The 20000-nt window shown below is 42.7% G+C and overlaps 3 protein-coding genes across 8 annotated transcripts in view; 1 reads left to right on the top strand and 2 right to left on the bottom strand.

The window, feature by feature from the left end:
• LOC148898686 (dynamin-1-like) overlaps positions 1–6561 on the bottom strand; it is a 15571-nt gene extending 9010 nt beyond the window's left edge. The window contains exons 1-8 of the mRNA XM_088993488.1: positions 5709–6561; positions 5043–5116; positions 4562–4711; positions 3165–3368; positions 2158–2256; positions 1917–2077; positions 640–782; positions 427–562 (exon numbers count right to left, since the gene is read on the bottom strand). Coding sequence (XP_088849614.1) covers positions 427–562; positions 640–782; positions 1917–2077; positions 2158–2256; positions 3165–3368; positions 4562–4711; positions 5043–5116; positions 5709–5869 — 1128 coding nt within the window. The 5' untranslated portion in view covers positions 5870–6561. The remainder of the gene's footprint in view (positions 1–426; positions 563–639; positions 783–1916; positions 2078–2157; positions 2257–3164; positions 3369–4561; positions 4712–5042; positions 5117–5708) is intronic.
• Positions 6562–6894: 333 nt separating this feature from the next.
• Positions 6895–15880, top strand: LOC148898685 (gelsolin-like). Of its 6 annotated transcripts, none has more exons than XM_088993493.1 (19): positions 6895–7004; positions 8416–8616; positions 8688–8842; positions 8911–9072; positions 10020–10079; positions 10163–10252; positions 10335–10424; positions 11140–11272; positions 11355–11443; positions 11502–11630; positions 12925–13011; positions 13079–13212; positions 13279–13369; positions 13509–13679; positions 14360–14534; positions 14602–14723; positions 14808–14885; positions 14957–15017; positions 15663–15880. In XM_088993493.1, the coding sequence occupies exons 2-19, from the start codon at positions 8424–8426 to the stop codon at positions 15830–15832; spliced, it is 2190 nt and encodes a 729-aa protein (XP_088849619.1). In that variant the 5' UTR covers positions 6895–7004; positions 8416–8423; the 3' UTR covers positions 15833–15880. The 6 variants fall into 6 exon arrangements, with proteins under 6 accessions (XP_088849619.1, XP_088849620.1, XP_088849615.1 ...); XM_088993494.1 differs by having other exon boundaries at positions 6986–7008; XM_088993489.1 differs by lacking the exons at positions 6895–7004; positions 15663–15880 and adding an exon at positions 15158–15606.
• Positions 15881–18385: 2505 nt separating this feature from the next.
• Positions 18386–20000, bottom strand: part of prdm8b (PR domain containing 8b) — a 7570-nt gene continuing 5955 nt past the window's right edge. Inside the window, exon 4 of the mRNA XM_088993487.1 lies at positions 18386–20000. This exon is cut by the window's right edge and continues 1470 nt beyond it. The gene's annotated coding sequence lies outside the window, so the exon portion shown is untranslated.

Here is a 20000-nt window from a genome sequence, read left to right as displayed (position 1 = left end):
GTGGAGCCTGATTGATGGGAATTTTAACCTTGCAGTCTACACTCTGCCTTTGAACGATCAAAGTTGCAACGAGTCCAAATGTCACTGTTTTCTATCCATTTTGTCACTCTCTCTCTCTGTCGTCTGCCTGTCTCTTTAATGTTTAAACCACCTCCCCTCACTGCTGCGTTCTTGACCAATCACGTGGCTTTAACCGATGACTGGGGGCGGGGAATAGAGGACTAAAACAAGTGGCTGCCATTTTCTTGTTAGGAGAACGGGTTTACTCACTCATTGTGGCAGCTCCGTGTGTATCCCGAAAAATAGTTCGTATGCCAAGGTAAAATGTTCATACATTTAACGTTTGTAAACGGGAAAGTTCGTAAGCCAAGGGGTTCGTAAACCGAGGTATCACTGTATTTGACGCGCGATCATCTGTGCTTTTACTTTGACAAGCTCAAATGGGAAGCGCTCGTGAAAGATGCGGTTGATCTTGGCTCCTCCCGAGAGTTCGCTGGTGTCGACCTGATCGCCGCAACCTTCGATCCGCTTCTCAAAGTCCACCGCGAACTGCTGCACCATCCTGAATCAAAAACGCACCCACATAAAATCCATCTTTCATTGGCGGATCTTCCCGAGTGATCGTGCGGGTGCACTGACTGGAGCAAGGCTTTGGTTTTCCGAGAAGGATCGTCCGGATTGAAGTTCTTGTACTCGGTCACTTCCTTCTCGATGTCCAGAAGTTGCTTCTGGAGTTTGCTGCGTAAGGCGGGCAGCGTGTCTCGGATGTGATTGGTTAGTTGCTGCGGAGACACGGCCCAAAAGCAGAACGTCAACAGGGATGCATTTGAGAGATTCTTTTATAATAATAATACATGTCACTTTACAGTCACAGGATAAGTTTTTCTGTGGGTGAGCAGCGGCAGCCACACGCGCCAGCGTTCACTCAACTCACTCATAGAAAGCTAACTAGCCAGCTAATAGAGAGATACAGTGAGACCTCAACTTACGAACTTAATTGGTTCCCAGACAGAGTGTGTAAGACGAAAAGTGTGTATCTCAAAAAAATAATTCCAATAGTAAACCATTAAAATGGGAATAATCCGTTCCCGGGTTTCCATAAAATATACTTTTCAACTAAATCAGCCTTAAAACTACACACAACATACCTTATTGTATGTATAATAAATGTGCTATTGTATTGTAATGAAAGAAATACACTGCATTGTATCATAAAGTCACTTGGCCTTGGAGGTCGAAGGTCAAAGGGAATTGCTGTTTGGAAAGAGAGGACTGTAATTAAAGAAATAAACCGTGCTGTAAAATTAAGTTTTATTGAGCTTTTTGATGGTCGTTGATGGCTTATGGAAGGAGAGTCACCTTCCATAAGGACTGTTGCTAACTTAACCCCTGGTGCTGTTCGGTCGTGTTCTTCCGCCGAAGATCACTCCGCCAGCCGTGGTGGGTGTGTATTATGAAAACAATGCTTATTATAAGGTTTAATTTTCATAAATTTGGCGTTTGTAAGACAAAAAGTTTGTAAGTTGAGGTGTTTGTAAGTTGAGGTCTCACTGTAATATCTAGCTTGCTAGCCACCCAGATATCTCATAGAGAGCGAGATAAATAGCTAGCGAGACAACTACATAGCTAATAGCTAGCAAATAAAATGCTATCAAGGACACTTTATAGTCACAGACAAGCATAGATACAATAATAAATAAAATACAATTCTAAATAGAAACAAGAGATAAAGCTCCATGTTACGAATGTTGGGAGGAAGAGTGGCTGAAAGCTCGGTCCCCCATCGTACTGAGATGGGCATATGTGGCACAGATCATGTAGCAATATGCGCTAATCGTGGCTGTCAAAATGTGTCAATGGCGCTAGGCTGCGGCCCAGACAGAAGAAGGCGATACGGGGGAGGGGTACGCACAAACCTGGTTGAGAACCTTCTGCAGGTAGGCGGTTCCCATGCGCTCAGCCAGGTGTCGGTAGGACGCGTGGGACAGGAAGAACTTCTTCTCGGCCTGCAACGCCGCCGTGATGTCTTTGCGGCCGTCGATGTCTTTCTGACTGCGGTTCACCACGCCGATGTAACCTGGAAAAAGAGCTCGGGAAAGTCCTCAACGCCACAACGTCTAGTGAGGAACCAAATAGGAGCCCAGACGGTTGTCGTACCTCTACGGAGAGGCAGCAGTTTGTTCTCCAAGATGTCTCTGGCGTCGGTTCCTTCATCCATCAGGTCGAGTTTGGTGATCACGCCGATGGTTCGGAGGCCTGTGAGGGCACACCGAGAAAGCAAACGTTGGCTCGTGTGGAATTAGAACACGCCTTTGAAGTCCACTCAACAGTCTTGAGCACCGTTTCTGAATGACAGTTGCTAGCGTAGCCGCGGAGCAATCAACTCCTTGTTTGCATCTGGATTTCCAAGAGTCTACTTGACGTTTGGATGAAAAGGACAAAAAGCTGGCTAGCTATTTACTATCTATTTGCTATTTATTAGGTGGCTAGCTAGCTATCGAGTTGGCTGGCTAGCAGGCTATCTATCTGTATAACGCGCCAGCGTTTACTCAACCCAGAATAAACTCATATAGCAAGCTAGCTAGCTAGAAAATAAATAGCTAATAGCTAGCAAATAGATAGCTAATAGATAGCGAATAGATAGCTATTAGCTAGCGAATAGATAGCTATTAGCCAGCAAATACATAACCATTAGCCAGCGAATAGATAACTATTAGCTAGCGAATAGATAGCCATCAGCCAGCGAATAGATAGCCATTAGCCAGCAAATGGATAGCCATTAGCTAGCGAATAGATAGCTAATATCTTGGGAATAGGCAGCTCATAGCTAGCGAATAGAGAGCTCATAGCTAGCAAATAGATAGCTATAGCTAGCAAATAGATAGCTCATTATTATTATTATTATTATTATTATTATATTAGCTATTAGCTATATAGCTGGCTAACTTTCTATCTATTAGCTAGCAAGCTAGCGAGCTTTCGATCTATTTGAGTAACTTCCGGAGTGAGTGAACGCTGGCGCGTGTTGCTGCCGCTGCTCACCCACAGAAAAACTTATCCTGTGACTGTAAAGTGACCTTGAGAGTTTTGAAAAGTGCTTAGAAATGAAATGTATTAGTATTATTTTTATAAGAAGAGGATCACGCAGGCTTTTTTTGGGTCACCTTGGGGGTCCACCTCCTTGGCCACCTTCAGCGCGTCAGAGTTAGCCAGGTCGGAATTGGCGGGAGAAACGGCCAATAGGAGGCAGTTGTCCTTGGTGACGAATTGCATGAGCATGTCTCGGATCTGTTGCTCAATGTCCGCCGGTTGGTCACCCACGGGGACCTTGGTCATCCCGGGAAGGTCTACCAGCGTCAGGTTTAGCACTGAGCGTGACACAAACATGCACAATAACGTGTCAACTGGTTTAATAAATACACAAAAGTAAGTAAGTCGGGACAAACCGCGTTGTCACGGAGAAATTGACATTTCAAAGCAGCAAAGTGATGAAAGTCAAAGAAGAAGTTGAAAAACAAAATACACTCTCGCGGCGCCATCTTGAAGTGCCAAAACAAAAAAAAGCCCAATATAACAAATAATAGGACACAACACAAAACTAGCTAGCTATTTTTTGTCTATTACCTATCTAACTAGCTGGATATCTAGATAGCTATTTGTTGTCTATTAGCTATCTAACTAACTGGCTGGTTATCTAGCTAGCTATATATTAGCTATCTATCAAGGTAGCTATCTATTAGCTAGCTATCTAGCTCGCTATCTAGCTAGCTATCTAGCCAGCTATCTGTTAACTACCTAATAGCTAGCTTAACCCTTAATGCAAATGTAACTTATACAGTAGTGTATCTGTAAATATTTTTCTGTATATTATAATAATAGAAAATAGTGACATTTGGACTTGTTTCAACTTTGATAGTTCCAAGGCAGAGTGCAGACTGTAAGGTTAAAATATCCCATCAATCAGGCTCCACCAATAATCTGCACAAACCATCTGTACACTTGATGCAAAAAGCTATCAACCCAGCTAAGCAGAACACAACTGATGAGGAACTAGATAAAATTATCACAGAGAAAGCACCTCCAAGGAATCATTCCACAAGATGGTGAAAGAAGAAGGCGGCGACGTTCCTCAACAAGTGTTTAATGCTGATGAAACCGGCCACTCCATTCCATCAAACCATCAAAGACCATCACAAAGGTAAATAAAACGACTTTATTATTACAGTTTATTTCTTTAATTACAATACCATAGCACATTTGTTATACATAAAATAATGTATATTTTGAGGAGTTTTAAGGCTTAGAAAATTACGTTTTATGGGGCCCTGGGAACAGATTATTCTCATTTTAATGGTTTCCTATGGGAAATGAAATTTTGGGGTACACACTTTTCGCTTTACACACTCTGTCTGGGAACCAATTAAGTTCGTAAACCAAGGTCCGCTTTGACCGCTATAAGCGAGGGATTACTGTACGGTATATTTTAACTATAAACACAAATACAACCATTAGCTACAGCTCCCCACTAGAATATATGTGTGTGCTGGGTGTGGGGGGTTACCGTTGGGGGAGAAAACTCGCAGGTTGATGGGAACCGGACTGATTCCTTTGTTTTGTCCCGTCACTCGATCCGTTTCCGCTTCGATTTCCTGACGAACTTCGTCGAAGTCGGTGAACTTTTTTCCTTTGCAATGCAGGAATTCGGCATATTCTGGCGAAAATAACAACGTCGTCGGCGTTATTAGAAGAATTTGAAAACATTTTTTTTCCTCTCTGACAAGAATCATAGCACACGAAAATCGAGACGCGAACGATACCGGAAGTGCTGTTAGCTTGTTAGCTTCTTCTCGAGTATAGCAAAACCTCAACGCGGCAAAATTTTTGATCTGACTAATCTCCATAAAAATTCATATTCACATTACAACTCTTGTTCATTATAATTAAAAAAAAAAACAAATAATCAAATAAAATTTAAAAATCGAATAAATATATAAACCTGACCGCGTCGCTTCAAATGCGGTAGGAAAAAAACAACCTCTCACCTGTTGGGCAGTTGATGAGTTGCAACACTAGGGGGCGCCGTGTAACAATACCAGACCCGCGCGGGAGGAAATCTCTGGTGGGAAACGTAGTACATACATCCATGCAGTACAGTAACATCATGAGAAGGATCACGATCATATTACATGTGAAGTATGTTCATGTCAAATGCAACACCTCGAACAAATGACATGATATCGTTCATGATTGATTTCATGAACAATCAGGGAATGGTCCATCATTTGGGTTTTTTCTTCCTCGGGGCTAAATGGGGGGCTTGACCAGTGTACAGTACATGGGGGGTGAAATATGTACGTAAGTATATAGATTAGAATTACAAATACGGTATTTTGAATGGGCTTAATGCTTAATTGGGGCAACGGAGATTTTTGACAGAGAGCGCCAGTTCAAAGGCATCAAAAAATCGTAAACACCCCATCTCAATCAAGAGTCATAAAAATGAAATATATTTTCTAGAATCCATCGAATCCAAAGATATAATCGATGAAAATGAACGAATCGGAGTCTCCTGTCACGATATAACCGTTGCGAATTATCATTCTGTTTGATGGCAGACGTGTGTTTTGAGGCAGACGGAATGCCCTTTTTGCGCATCCAGCAGCCCAGAGCGGTTCGATTGGGCTCTGCGGCATAAAAGATGGACTTACTTGCCCACAAAATTCTCCAGAACCGAACTCTTGCCGGCGCTCTGGCCGCCCACCACGGCGATTTGAGGGAGATCCAAACTGGCGTTCTGGCCGATGGCCGCGAACGCATCCTGGAGCCGGTTGACCAGCGGGATCAAGTCTTCCATGCCGCGGTTGCCCATCTTGTCGTCCGGACGCCTCCTGCGTGCCTGGCTGGCTTCGTACTGATTCTGCTCCTCCTCCTCTTCCTCCTCCTCCTTGTCGTCGTCACGCAACGCGACGGCTGTTCGGACTCTGAGCTGAGATGCTATGACCTTCACCTCGTCCCTGCGTTAACCGGCGCCTTTGTACATCCGTCTTGGTCTCTTTCAAAACAAACGTCTGTCATTTGTAATAATACATTTTATTTACAAGCGCCTTTCAAAACTCTCAATGGAACTTTCCAGGCACATTATAAGAACATTTTTTTTTCCTGCGGGTGAGCAGCGGAAGCCAGACGCGCCAGCGTTCACTCAACCCGGAAATGTACGCCACTAACTCAAATTTAAAACGGCCACATTAACATTCAAATAAAGTAAATCTACTCACCATTTGATGACAATGCCCTGATCTTACCTTGAAATGGGCACCCCTTCATTTCTAAACGCTAGCTAGCTAGCTGTGTCATAGCTTTAGTTGTACAAAATGGAGGATTACTATATGTATATGGATGATTGATTTTATTTTATTATTATTAGTTAGATTATTTTTGTGGCAACCAGAGTTCAGCCGATATTTCACAGCAGTTGCAGTCCATAATAATAATACATTGTATTTACAAGCGCCTTTCAAAACTCTCAAGGACAATTTACAGTGACATGATAAGTTTTTCTGTGGGTGAACCAGCGTTCACTCAACCCGGAAGTGGATTTTGCTCGTCGAGTCAAATCGTAAATTCGCCGTCGACTTAAACGTGAAAAGTCACCGGAAATACAACATGAGTTAAAAATATACTTTTACTGTGAAAGACGGATGTTTCAAGTGTTGTGGTGGAGAAGTAATAATATTAATCATAATACATTAATTTTTAAGCGCCTTTTAAAGCTCTCAAGGACACTTTACAGTCATATACAAGCATCGGTACTATAATAAATAAAATACAATCACAAATAGAATACTATAAATAAAGTCTGTGACTAATGTATGACGTCATCAATCCGCTGCAGGTGCGCGTGAATATTCACTGCATGGCTCACTCGTGGCCACACCCCCAACAATTTAAATGGTAGTGGGTCAGCCGTCGTCTTCACTTCCAAGGTTTGAGCTAAGGAACATCCTGTACGTAAGTTTCCAGGCCAGAGTTGGTCTCAATCTTGAATTATCTTCATGGTTTTTGTGCGTGTAGTTGTTTTATTAGTGTTTGAATGCAAGGGGCGTGCAAACGAGGAAGGCAACGGGGTTGAGGAGGGGGGGGGGTTGCAATTGCTACTAATTTCGAAAAAAAAAGCATGAATGTGGTGTGCAATGTGACTCAATGGGCTGAAACTTGTTGCATTTTACGTGCTTTAAATTTAGCTATCTAGCTGCTAGCTAGCTGGCTCTCTATTTGCTGTCTCGTTGGCTAACTGTCGAGCTAGCTAGCGGCTATCTGGTTGGCTGGCTATCTGTCTAGCTATTAGCTATCGAGCTGGCTCTCTATTTGCTATCTATCTGGCTATCTATCTATCTAGCTCGCTATTAGCTACCTGTGAACTAGCTTTCTATCTGTTTGAGTTACTTTCGGGTTGAATGAACGCTGGCGGGTGTGGCTGCCGCTGCTCACCCACAGAAAAAGCTGATCCTGTGACTGTAAAGTGACCTTGAGCGCGTCTGTGTGAATTTTACCTATTGTATGTTTCTGTGAGAGGTGTGGTCGCGTTCATTGTCCCTCTGTCACATTATCAGATCAGGTTTCATTCTATGAAGATTGATCATGTTTCACGCCCCGGTACATGACCACGTTGATTAACTCATTCACTGCCAGACATGTGCAAAGAAAGTGTCCACTACAGTGCCAGGGTTTTTGTCATTGTCACTTGAATTCCAGGACCCACAGAATATTGAGTTTTAGAAACCTGAGACGCTCTTCTTTTGTGAGAAAAAACGTTAATTCCTAAATGATATGGGTCTGGAGTTATATGAGCTTGAAATGAGGGCAAGTGTAAAAAATACAATATACAGTGTCTAATAATAATAATATATTTAATTTTTAAACCGCCTTTCAAAACTCTCAAGGTCACTTTACGGTCACAGGATCAGTTTTTCCGTGGGTGAGCAGCGGCAGCCACACGCGCCAGCGTTCACTCAACCCGGCAGTAACTCAAACAGATAGAAAGTTAGCTCACATGCTCATAGATAGCAAGGTCATAGATAGCAAGCTTGCTAAAAGATAGCCAACAGCTAGCTAGATAGCTCTCTACCTAGGAAAATGGATGGCAAATGGATAGCAAATAGATTGCCAGATAGGAAGCTAGCTAATAGATAGGTTGATGATTTTTTTTTTCCTTCTGCTGGTAGCCAGCCAGCTAGCTAGACAGACAGCTGGATAGCTACAATACATACACACTACATATTGGTTTATATAGCGCTTTAACAACAGGTGAAGCTGGAATAAAGTGAAATGCTGCCCCCTTGTGGAAACATTGCCAGAGGCCATCGCTAGCGTCTTATCAGATGCAACATGGTGGCTTTTTTTTTTTTTTTTTTGCAGGTACCACAATGGCATCCCACCCCGAGTTCGAGCTAGCAGGTCTTCAAGCGGGTCTCCAAGTATGGAGGGTGGAGCGCATGGAACCAGTTCCTGTTCCAGAGTCTCTTCACGGCTCCTTCTACTCCGGCGATGCGTACCTGGTTCTCAACACCGTCCAGTACCAAGACCACCCCCTGCAGTACCGACTCCACTACTGGCAAGGTGACGTCATCAAGGTGATGGCTGACTAGCAATAGGGATCTGATAATGGTTTTGCGTTCCTTGCCGGACAGGCAGGGAATGTTCCCAGGATGAAGCTGGCGCGGCGGCCATCTTAACGGTCCAGATGGATGACTTCCTGCAAGGTGAGCCAGTCCAGTACCGTGAAGTCCAGGGTCATGAATCCACCACGTTTGTGGGGTACTTCAAATCGGGACTGAAGTATTTGGTAAGTGGATCGCACACGGTTACCGCGTCAATCAACGACATATCCCGGTAAACGTTTTGGTATCACAGGCAGGGGGCGTGGCCTCGGGATTCCAACACGTGGAGACGAACGATACGGATGTCAGGAGACTGTTAAAGGTCAAAGGGCGACACGTGATCAGGGCGACCGAAGTCCCTTTCAGTTGGGAGAGTTTTAACCGTGGGGATACGTTCATACTCGACCTGGGCAAGGTGAGAAGGACGTTGGCTCGGTTTAACTCATTCACTGCCAGGGTTTTTGTCATTGTCACTCAAATTTCAGGACCCGCACAATATTTAGTTTTAGGACTACATAAAAATTCTATACAGCGTTAGAAACCTTAGATTATCTTCTTTCATCAGGGAAAAAAAGAGTTAATTCCTAAATGATATGGGTCTGGAGTTATATGAGCTTGAAATGGGGCCAGCTGTACAAAATATAAGGCGCACCGAACGCCGTATAAGGCACAGCATCATATTATTATTATTGTTATTATTATTGTTGTTGTTATTAGCTGGCTCGTTAGCTTTCTATGAGTGGGTTGAGTGAACGCTGGCGTGTGTGGCTGCCACTGCTCACCCACAGAAAAACTGATAATAGATAGCCAACGGATAACTAGGTAGATAGCTCACCTCCTAGATAGCTAATAGAAAGCTAGCTAGCTAGTAGATAGCTAATAGATAACCAACAGATAGCTAGCGTGATACCTCGCCACCTACAGTTAATTCCCAAGTTATAGTCACAGGATAAGTTTTTCTGTAGGTGAGCAGCGGCTGCCACATGCGCTAGCGTTCACTCAACCCGGAAGTAAATGGATAGAAAGCTAGCTAGCCAGCTAGTAGATAGCTAATAGATACCCAATGGATAGCTAGCTAGATATCTCGCCACCTAGATAGTTAATTCCTAAGTTATATGGGTCTGGAGTTATACGAGCTTGAAATGGAGGCAGATGGACAAAATGCAAATGCTGCCCCCTTGTGGAAGAGAAAAAAACATTGCCAGAGGTCTGACCATCGCTTTATTGAAAGAAAAAAACAAATTCCGACAAAAAAACGTCATATTTTCAACTCCCGAATATATTCGTGAAAGGCAGTGAATGAGTTAAAAAGACAAACAAACAAACAAACAAACAAACAAACAAACGTCCTCTTCCCACCAGGAGATCATCCAGTGGTCCGGTTGCCATAGTAACCACTTTGAGAAACTGAAGGCCACCATGGTGAGTCGTTGGTGATGTCATCATGACGCGACAGGAAGCCTCAAAACATTGTGGGCGGGACTTGTGTGGTTTTTGAGTGACAGGTGTCCAAGGGGATCCGTGACAACGAGCGATGTGGGCGGGCCTCGTTGGTGATCTGCGACGACGGCTCGGAACACCCGAAGATGATGGAGGTGAGAAGCATTTTTTGGGGGGGGGGCGGGGCTTAAGGGGGATCGCATGACAAGTTGGAATGCTTCTGACCTTTGCGTTGAGGTACTGGGGGACAAACCTGAACTTCCGGAAGCCCAACCGGATGACATTAAGATGGACGCCCGTAACAGGAATGTGGCAACGCTTTATAAGGTAGGACTAGGGTGTACTGGGGGGGGGGTAAGGTGTTACATTTATTTTTTATTAGCCACACGTAGCATTTTAACATAGTTAGCATGTTTTGATGAGAATACTGATGGAGATTCGGGGCACTATGTACTTTGCTATCTATTCAGCTAGCTATTTATTAGCTAGCTGTCTGGTTAGCTGGCTATCCAGCTGGCTAGCTGTTAGCTGGCTATCTGTTCGCTATCTATTAGCTAACTAGCTGGTTATCTGGCTATACAGCTGGCTATCTGTTAGCTATCTATTAGCTAGCTAGCTAGCTAGATGGCTATCTGTTGGCTGTCTAATAGCTAGCTTTTTATTTACTTGAGTTATTCTGGGTTGAGTGAACGCTGGCGCGTGTGGCTGCCGCTGCTCACTCACAGAAAAACTGATCCAGTGACTGTAAAGTGACCTTGAGTTTTGAAAGGCGCTTACAAATGAAATGTACGGTGATACCTTGGCTTACGAACTTAATTGATTCCCAGACAGAGTGTGTAAGGCGAAAAGTGTGTATCCCAAAAAATAATTTCCCATAGGAAACCATTAAAATGAGAATAATCCGTTCCCAGGTCCCCATAAAACATAATTTTCTACTTTCTAATTTTCTAAACCTTAAAACTACACAAAATATACCTTATTTTATGTATAATAAATGTGCTATGGTATTATATATTCTACACTCTGTCTTTGAACTCCTCAGGTATCCAACGCAGATGGCAACTTAGATATGACCACGGTGGGGGAACTTAGTCCCTTTTCCCAAAATGCTTTGCTCTCCAGTGACTGTTTCATCCTGGACAACGGAAGCAACGGCTGCATTTATGCGTGGAAAGGTCGCCGTTGCAGCGAGTTTATTTCTTATAAAAAATCAAAATAAAATGGCGGACGTTGGTTTGCAAGTATGTGTTCACGCAGGGAAGGAAGCGAACGCCGAGGAGCGCCGCGCCGTTCTTCAACTTTCCGAGCAGTTTATCCAGAAAATGGATTACCCAACATACACTCAGGTAAACAAACGTACAGATGTGTCATTGCTTGTGGAGAACTCAACATGGGATCCTTCAGGTGGAGGTTCTTCCAGAACACGGGGAGACGCCGCTCTTCACGCAATTTTTCGACAACTGGCGCCATCCCCGTGACGCTGTCGGCATGGGAACGGCTTACGCGTCCAATCGGATCGCCAGGATTGAGAAGGTGCATTGAGATGCATTTCATTATACAGTGATACCTTGGCTTATGAACTTCATTGGTTCCCAGACAGTGTGTAAGGCGAAAAGTGTGTATCCCAAAAAATAATTTCCCATAGGAAACCATTAAAATGAGAATAATCCGTTCCCAGGTCCCCATAGAAATTTTATACTTCCTAATTTTCTAAGATGTTTGCACTTTCCAAGAACTAAAACATTTGTTTTTTGGGGGGAATCATAATCATCTTTATTGCCAAGTATGTAGAACACACAAGGAATTTGTTTCCGGTCGAACACGCTGCACTAGTATCATCAAAAAATTGCAGAGGCACTATACAGTTCCATTTGGGCGACTGTTCAAATAGTTAATGGCTTGTACAGTGATACCTTGGCTTACGAACTTCATTGGTTTCCAGATGGTGTGTGTATGGCAAAAAGTGTGTATCCCAAAAATTCATTTCCCATAGGAAACCATTAAAATGAGAATAATCCGTTCCCAGGTCCCCATAAAACATGTTCTACTTTCTAATTTTCTAAGCCTTAAAACTACACAAAATATACCTTATTTGATGTAGAATAAATGTGCTATGGTATTATAATTAAAGAAATAAACCTTACTGCATAATAGTCGTTTTATTGACCTTTGTGATGGCCGTTGATGGCTTAATGGAATAGATAGCTTAAAGTTGGAAGTTGTGATATTGCAACAGATACAAGCCGACACACTAGAAACATCATTAATAGCTGGTTCCCTTGCTTGTCTTTTCATTTCAAATTGAACTGATGGCTAGTGCGGGTTATTTGTGGAGCCCGATTGATGGGAATTTTAACCTTGCAGTCTACACTCTGCCTTTGAACAATCAATAAAGTTGAAATGAGTCCAAATTTCACTGTTTTCTATCCATTTTCTCTCTCTCCGTCATCTGCCTGTATCTTTAATGTTTGAACCACCTCCCCTCACTGATGCGTTCTTGACCAATCACGTGGCTTTACCAAAGACTGGGGGCGGGGAATAGAGGACAAGAAAATGTCAGCTGCCATTTCCTTGTTAGAATGGGCCCGTTCGCGAACGACACATCACTCATTGTGGCGGCTCCGTGTGTATCCCGAAAAATAGTTTGTATGCCAAGGTTACATTTTCATAAATTTAACGTTCGTAAACAGAAAAGTTGGTACGCCAAGGGGTTCGTAAACACAGGTGTCACTAATACATTTCAAATATAAGTGCCTTTCAAAACTCTCAAGGACACTATAGAGTCACTGAATATTTTGATGGGAGGAGCCTGTTCTTTGATTGACAGGTGCCCTTTGACGTCACTTCTCTCCACCAATCGGAAGCCATGGCGGCCCAGCACGGGATGTTCGACGCGGGAGATGGCGACAAGCAGGTGAGGGGTCATTGAAGACGCTTGGGTGGACGGACGGTTGTCCGTCTGTCCTGCAATGTATGCGCAGGTGTGGCGAGTGGAGGGGCGGGACAAAGTGGAAGTGGACCCATCTGTGATTGGTCAGTTTTGGGGTGGAGACAGTTACATCGTGCTCTACCGGTACCGTCACCAAGAGCGAGACGGCAGCATCATCTATATTTGGTAAGTTATGTGTAAAAAAAAAGGCGGGCGGTGTTTTTTCCCACTCACTTTGAACGCATCATCCAGGCAAGGAGCTGAATCAAGTCGGGACGAGCTCGCCGCCTCGGCCGTTTTGGCGGTTCAGCTGGATGAGGAACTTGGAGGCGGGGCCGTGCAGGTGAGGGAACGCCCTTCTGGAGGCGGGGTTAAAAAAACTTATCCTGTGACTGTAAAGTGACCTACAGAGTTTTTAAAAGGCGCTTAGAAATGAAATGGATTATTATTTCACACATCCCACTTCCTGTTTTCGTCCGCAGGTGCGCGTCGTCCAGGGGAAAGAGCCCGCCCACTTTATGAGCATGTTTGGGGGGCAGCCAATGGTGGTGTACAAAGGCGGGACATCCAGGGGGCGGGGACAAACGCAACCGGCATGTCTGCGCCTGTTCCAGATTCGAGCTAATATCGCCGGGGACTCCCGAGCTGTTGAGGTGTGGGGCGGGGGGGGCAATCAATTTTTCAACATCCCGCCTGATTTTGATTGACAGCTGCAAGTTGTGAGAAACCTTGCATCAGTTTGGAATGTCCAGATGTTTGTTTTATATGCTACCAAGCTAGCTACAGTATTTGCTATCTATTAACTATATAGCTAGCTATCTCTTAGCTATCTATTCGCTATGTATTAGCTAGCTAGGCAGCTTTCTGTCTATTTGAGTTACTTCCGGGTTGAGTGCTATCTATTAGCTCTAGCTAGCTATCTATTAGCTCTTATTATTATTAAACTTTGCCCCCCTACAAGGTGAAGGGATCCTCCTCCAGTTTGAACTCCAGCGATGGCTTCCTGATATTAGCTATCTAGCTAGCTGGCGGGCTATCTAGCTAGCTATCCATTCGCTAGCTAGCTAGGCAGCTGTCTGTCTATTTTAGTTACTTCCGGGTTGAGTGCTATCTATTAGCTAGGTATCTATTAGCCATATATTAGCTCTCGCTAGCTATTTATTAGTTATCTATTAGCTATCTAGCTAGCTTTATGTCTATTTGAGTTACTTCCAGGTTGAGTGAACGCTGGCGCGTGTGGCTGCCGCTGCTCGCCCGCAGAAAAAAAATATCCTGTGACTGTAAAGTGTATTATTATTGTAAAACTTTGCCCCCACCCACCCACACACACAAGGTGAAGGCATCCTCCTCCAGTTTGAACTCCAGCGACGTCTTCCTGCTGGCGTCACCTTCTGGATGCTGGATGTGGAAAGGTCGCGGTAGCGGACCCGCCGAGGTCAAAGGGGCTCAACATCTGGCCCAACTTCTGAAGGAGGAACCCGTTGAGGTGGAGGAAGGAGGGGAGGAAGGTGAGATGCCTCCCTACCGACACCCCTGCCGTCTGTCCACCAAGATGGAGACACATTTTGTCTACAGGAGATTTCTGGGAAGCACTTGGCGGTCAGGAGGTCTACTGCGAGTCTCCTAGATGTGAAGCTCAAATGGAAGCTCATCCTCCCCGTCTGTTCGCTTGCTCCAACAAGACCGGAACATTCCTGGTCAGTCCACACCCACATCTGCGCCCCCCCCCCTTTTTTTTTTCCCTCATTTGCTGCCATCTGGTCTTCTCTTATTGTCTTCAGATGGAGGAAGTTTCAGGTGAGCTAACCCAGGAAGACCTTGCCCCAGATGACGTCATGCTCTTAGATGCTTGGGAGCAGGTTAGTCACGATTTCACCTCATTTTCCGTCACCTTTTTTTTTTTGGTAACGTATAGCGATTTCCTCCCAAGGTTTTTGTTTGGATTGGGAAGGACTCGCAAGCGGAGGAGAAAAGCGATGCGTTCGATTCAGGTGAGTCAAACCGGACGCGGTCCTGAAAGCGGCGTAGGAAATACAGTGAGACCTCGGTTTACGAACCCCTTGGCTTACGAACTTTTCGGTTTACAAAAGGAAGAGTGTAGACTGCAAGGTTAAAATATCCCATCAATCAGGCTCTACAAATAACCCATCTGTACACTTGATGCAAAAAGCTATCAACCCAGCTAAACAGAACACAATTGATGAAGAACAAGGTAAAATGATGGCAGAGAAAGCACCTACAAGGGATCATTCCTCAAGATGGTGAAAGAAGAAGGCTACGTTCCTCATCAAGTGTTTAATGCTGATGAAACCGGCCACTCCATTCCGTCAAGCCATCGACCATCAAAAAGGTAAATAAAACGACTTTATTATACTGTACAGTTTATTTCTTTAATTATAATACCATAGCACATTTATGATACATAAAAAAGTCATATTTTGTGTACTTTTAAGGCTTAGAAAATTAGGGCGTAGAAAATTGTTTTATACGGACCTGGGAACGGATTATTCTCATTTTAATGGTTTCCTATAGGAAATTAATTTTTGGGATACACACTTTTCACCTTACACACTCTGTCTGGGAGCCAATTAAGTTCGTAAGCAAAGGTCCCACTGTAATCCCTTTTTGTTTCGCAGCTTCGAGATATATCGAGAGCGACCCGGCGAACAGGGACCCCCGTACGCCTGTGGTAACTGTCAAACAGGGATTCGAACCGCCAACCTTTACAGGATGGTTCCTGGGGTGGGACCGCGGGTATTGGACCACGGACCCCCTTCAGAGAGCTCTGGAGGGGCTACATGGCTAATCCAAGTCTTTTGGTTTGACACCTTCAATAAAATCGTCTCTGATGCAATTTTTTTTTATGTGGCCTCAGATTTTTTTTTTTTTTTTTTTGGGGGGGGGGGGGACACACTGATTTACTTTGAGTCTCAGTATTACACAACGAAAAGCTTTACAAAGACGAACGCAAAGTCTGCTAAATTTCCCACGACATTCGCTTGACATTCAGGCTCTTAAAACAACAGATTTTCCATAGAATTTCAAAATAAAGTTAGATCTTTTCAAAATAAGACGGCTGCGATGCGTTCAAAACGACGGTTGGGAGGCGTGCACGGAAACGGCAAATGTCAGACGTTAAAGGTCATCAAAAATAATGGTGGGTGCGTGTTGCTATGGAAACCCTGGACAAAATGTGTCGCCATATGGCTAGATATTATTCAGTCGGTTCCTAGCAAGCAGCAGTTTCTTGAACACATAGCTCGAGCGGTCGTTAGCCCACATCCGGTCTGGTCCTTTCAATATAAAGGCGTCACATCTATTACCACATCTCTCTTTCTGTAATAGTGAACACACTGTAGCAAATGTTGTCGTAATTTCAGATGATGCTGGAAAACTTGACATGAGATAGAAAATGCAATCCAACTGCTTCTCAGGAAACCATCAATAAATACTGGCATATTTGTGGAAGGAAATATGTATTATTATTATTATTATTATCGTAAAGTAGATTCAAGTCAATTTGATCCACGTAGAACCGTAAGAGTGAAACGTCATATCTTTGTTTTTTTTAATTTGCGCCTGTCGTACGTTGGCTCAGTGACACATCAGGGCAGTAGGTGGCGTTATTGCGCACTGTTAGAACTAGTTATATCCACATCCTAAAAACATCCAATGTTATTTATTTCATTTCTACTTATTCTTATCAGTTAGTTAGTCTATATGTGACGGGTGTCACAACCGTGATTGTCTTGAGCTCCGCTTTTTTTCTGCCGTTCTTAACAATACCAGACGGTCGCCATTTTTCTGTTTTTCTGCCTCTTTTCTGGGACGCTACACGGAATAAATTCTTTAATCGATTGCAAATGTATGCTTTCCTCTTCAGAACTGTTTGAATCATATTCATAACTGGATGTGTAACAAGAAAGCATATTTTCCGAATCTGAAGCCATTTTTTTTGATTCTCCAGCAATGCAAGACGTCTTGACGTGACGTCATGAACTGGGGGCGGGACTTTCTGAAAATGCCCAATTCGCAACTCAATTTTTTTGCAAATTTTGGACACTAAGTCATTTTTATTTGTGTTTTGCATTTGACTAAAAATATCATACTGCGTGTTTTGGGTATTTTAGATGCTATAAAACGTTTTTCTGATGTCAGTTAAAAAACAAAAAAGTGACGTCGGTTGCCCTTTAAGTATCATTTTCCGTTCATTTTGCCGGCTGTGATTTTTGGACTGTGGACTTTAATGAAGGACATTTAGTTTCATTCGCGGGACTTGAAGTCGAATGTATTCCAAATGATATGGCATCGTAATTTTCAGACCGTAACAACAAAAAGAAAAAAATATATTCAATGTAGATCGTCGACAAAGACGATTATTGTGAAGTGACGAGGAACATCAGTCAATCTGTTTTTAATTTCATAATGTAAAATTACAAATAAAAAACTCGAGTGTTTTTCGAACCCTGTAATTTCATCCAATATTGACGGTCTTTAAGATGATATTAAATATCATTTTTAAATACAGAAATTCGCTTTTCAGAGTATTTAGCTCGTTACGATGTTGAAAAGTCAACACGATACGTTCCAGTTTTGTTGTCACGCCGGAAACTTGGCTTGTCCTGAAGTGATAATAGCTTCTGCTTCCCCCTACCGGTGTTGAAGAGTACTACACGATTACGATGTCAATATTGGCTGAAATTACAGGGTTTGAAAAACACTCATCGAAGCGATTATGAGCACATTTAATATCGGGGATTGATATTTCAAGTTTTTTTTATTTGTAATTTTACATTATGAAATTAAAAACAGATTGACTGATGATCCTTGTCACTTGACGATATTCCTCTTTGTCGACGATCTACGTTGAATATATTTTTTCCCTTTATTTTTGTAGTTACGGTCTGAAAATTACGATGCCATATCATTTGGAATACATTTGAATAATACTACCCAGTGATTCATAGTTTGTTACTATAACCACATTGAATGAAATACGGAATTTTTTATTTTTTTTTTTCCCCTGAGCATTTTTTCATGAATAAAAAAACAGTAAATTTTTGTTTATTTGTTCCACAAAATACACGTTTCAAAATAGTTGATGACCGTTTGTATAAAATGAACATTAGAATCCAATGTAATATATTTTTTTTTAATTAGTCATGTCAACATGCAGTATAATTACCTATATAATTCTGTGTCTACAGGCAACCAGCCTCTCTTGGTTTTCATCATTAATGGTTTTAATGGTTAACGACGTGTGTGGGTAATAAGTCAGAAAGAAGGTGTCATAAAAAAGGGAATAAAAAAAATCCAGAAGTAGAGGACAAAAGAGCGGAGTTCCATTTGAAAATAAAGCTATTTTTTTTATTGTCATTGCATTCAACATGATTATATCAACTGTCATACGTAGTAAATTTTCCCGGCAAATGAAACACCAACCCCACAAACACACAAAATATGTTTATTATCCAGATTAATATCATGATCACGCTGTGTATTTCAAATCAGAAGCCGTTGGTATTTATGTAAGATTCGTCGTCGTTGTCGTGCATGCACCCGATCACGCACGCACGTGGTGTCGATATTCGTGTCGGATAGAAAATACAACTCACTGTACATTTCAACATATTTCCATTTTCCCTTAGTAGACGTGTAAGTGCTTCATAAATAGATTTATCTTAAACGGTACCTTTTTTAGTTTTTTTGTGTGTGTTTTTTTTTTAAAAAGGAACCTTCCAGAAAAGGAGTGCAAAGGGGGTTGCTGGGTGGGTCGGCCAGGGGCGACGTGAGGAGGGTGTCGAAGTCAGTGATGATGACGCTAAGGCAGAGGTTCTCAAGTTGAAGTAGTACTCCCATGATCTGTCAGCTAATTTATATTTATTTTACGTTAGCATAACATCTTCTGCTAACAATCCATGCAAAATTTTGCTCCCCTCAAACTTATGAAATTTCCTTTAGCAGCGTCAAATTTGGTAGACACGTTTACCATAAAGAGAGATGCCAAAAATTGCCATGACGGACAACATAAAAAGTGGGCCGTATTTTCGGTTAATTTTTGCCAGATAATTTTTGTAAATTTCAGCCCCCGAAGCCTTTTTCGGAAAATGATTTTGGCATTTGACAAACAATCCGAAATCCGGAGCTCGTTTTGCCAAACAATCCGAAAATCGCCACTTGTTTTGCCAATCCGAAAACCGCCACTCATTTTGCTAATCAATCCGAAAATCAGCACTCATTTTGTCAATCAGTCCGAAAATCTGCGCCGGCTGAAAACTACAAATTAATCGGAAAATTGGCACTGGTTTTGCAAATCAATCTGTAAATCCGCGGTCGTTTTGCTAATCAATCAGAAAATCCGTGCTTTTTTTTTGTCAATCCGAAAATCAACACTCGTTTTGACAATCAATCCTGAAATCGGTGCTTGTTTTGCAAAACAATCCAAAAATAAGCACTCGTTTTGCCAATCAGTCCGGAAATCGGCACTTGTTTTGCCGATCAATCCGAAAATTGGCGCTCGTTTTGCCAATCAATCTGAAAATCACGCTCGTTTTTCAAATCAATCCGAAAATTGGCACTTGGTTTGCCAATCTATCCAAAAATCTGTGCTGGTTTGCTAATCAATCTAAAAATCGGTACTTGTTTGCCATTCAATCCAAAAATCAGCGCTGGTTTTGCCAATCAATCTGATAATCAGCGCTCGTTTTTCAAATCAATCCGAAAATCGGCGCTTGTTTTATCAATCCAGAAATTAGTGCTCGTTTTGCCAATCAATCTGAAAATCGGTGCTTGTCTTGCCAATCAATCCGAAAATTGCCACTCGTTTTGCCAATCCAAAAATCGGCGCTGGTTTGCTAAACAATCTGAAAATCGGTGCACGTTTTGCCAATCCAAAAATTAGCGCGAGTCTTGCCAATCAATCGGAAAATGGGCGCTCGTTTTTCAAATCAATCCAAAAATCGGCGCTTGTTTTT

Source organism: Hippocampus bargibanti, linkage group LG04 (genome assembly GCF_051943395.1).
Source record: "Hippocampus bargibanti isolate YZ-2025 linkage group LG04, ASM5194339v1, whole genome shotgun sequence".
Classification (NCBI taxonomy): Eukaryota; Metazoa; Chordata; class Actinopteri; order Syngnathiformes; family Syngnathidae; genus Hippocampus; species Hippocampus bargibanti.
Note: the sequence above shows the minus strand (reverse complement) of the source record. Positions and strands in the feature narration are given on the sequence as shown.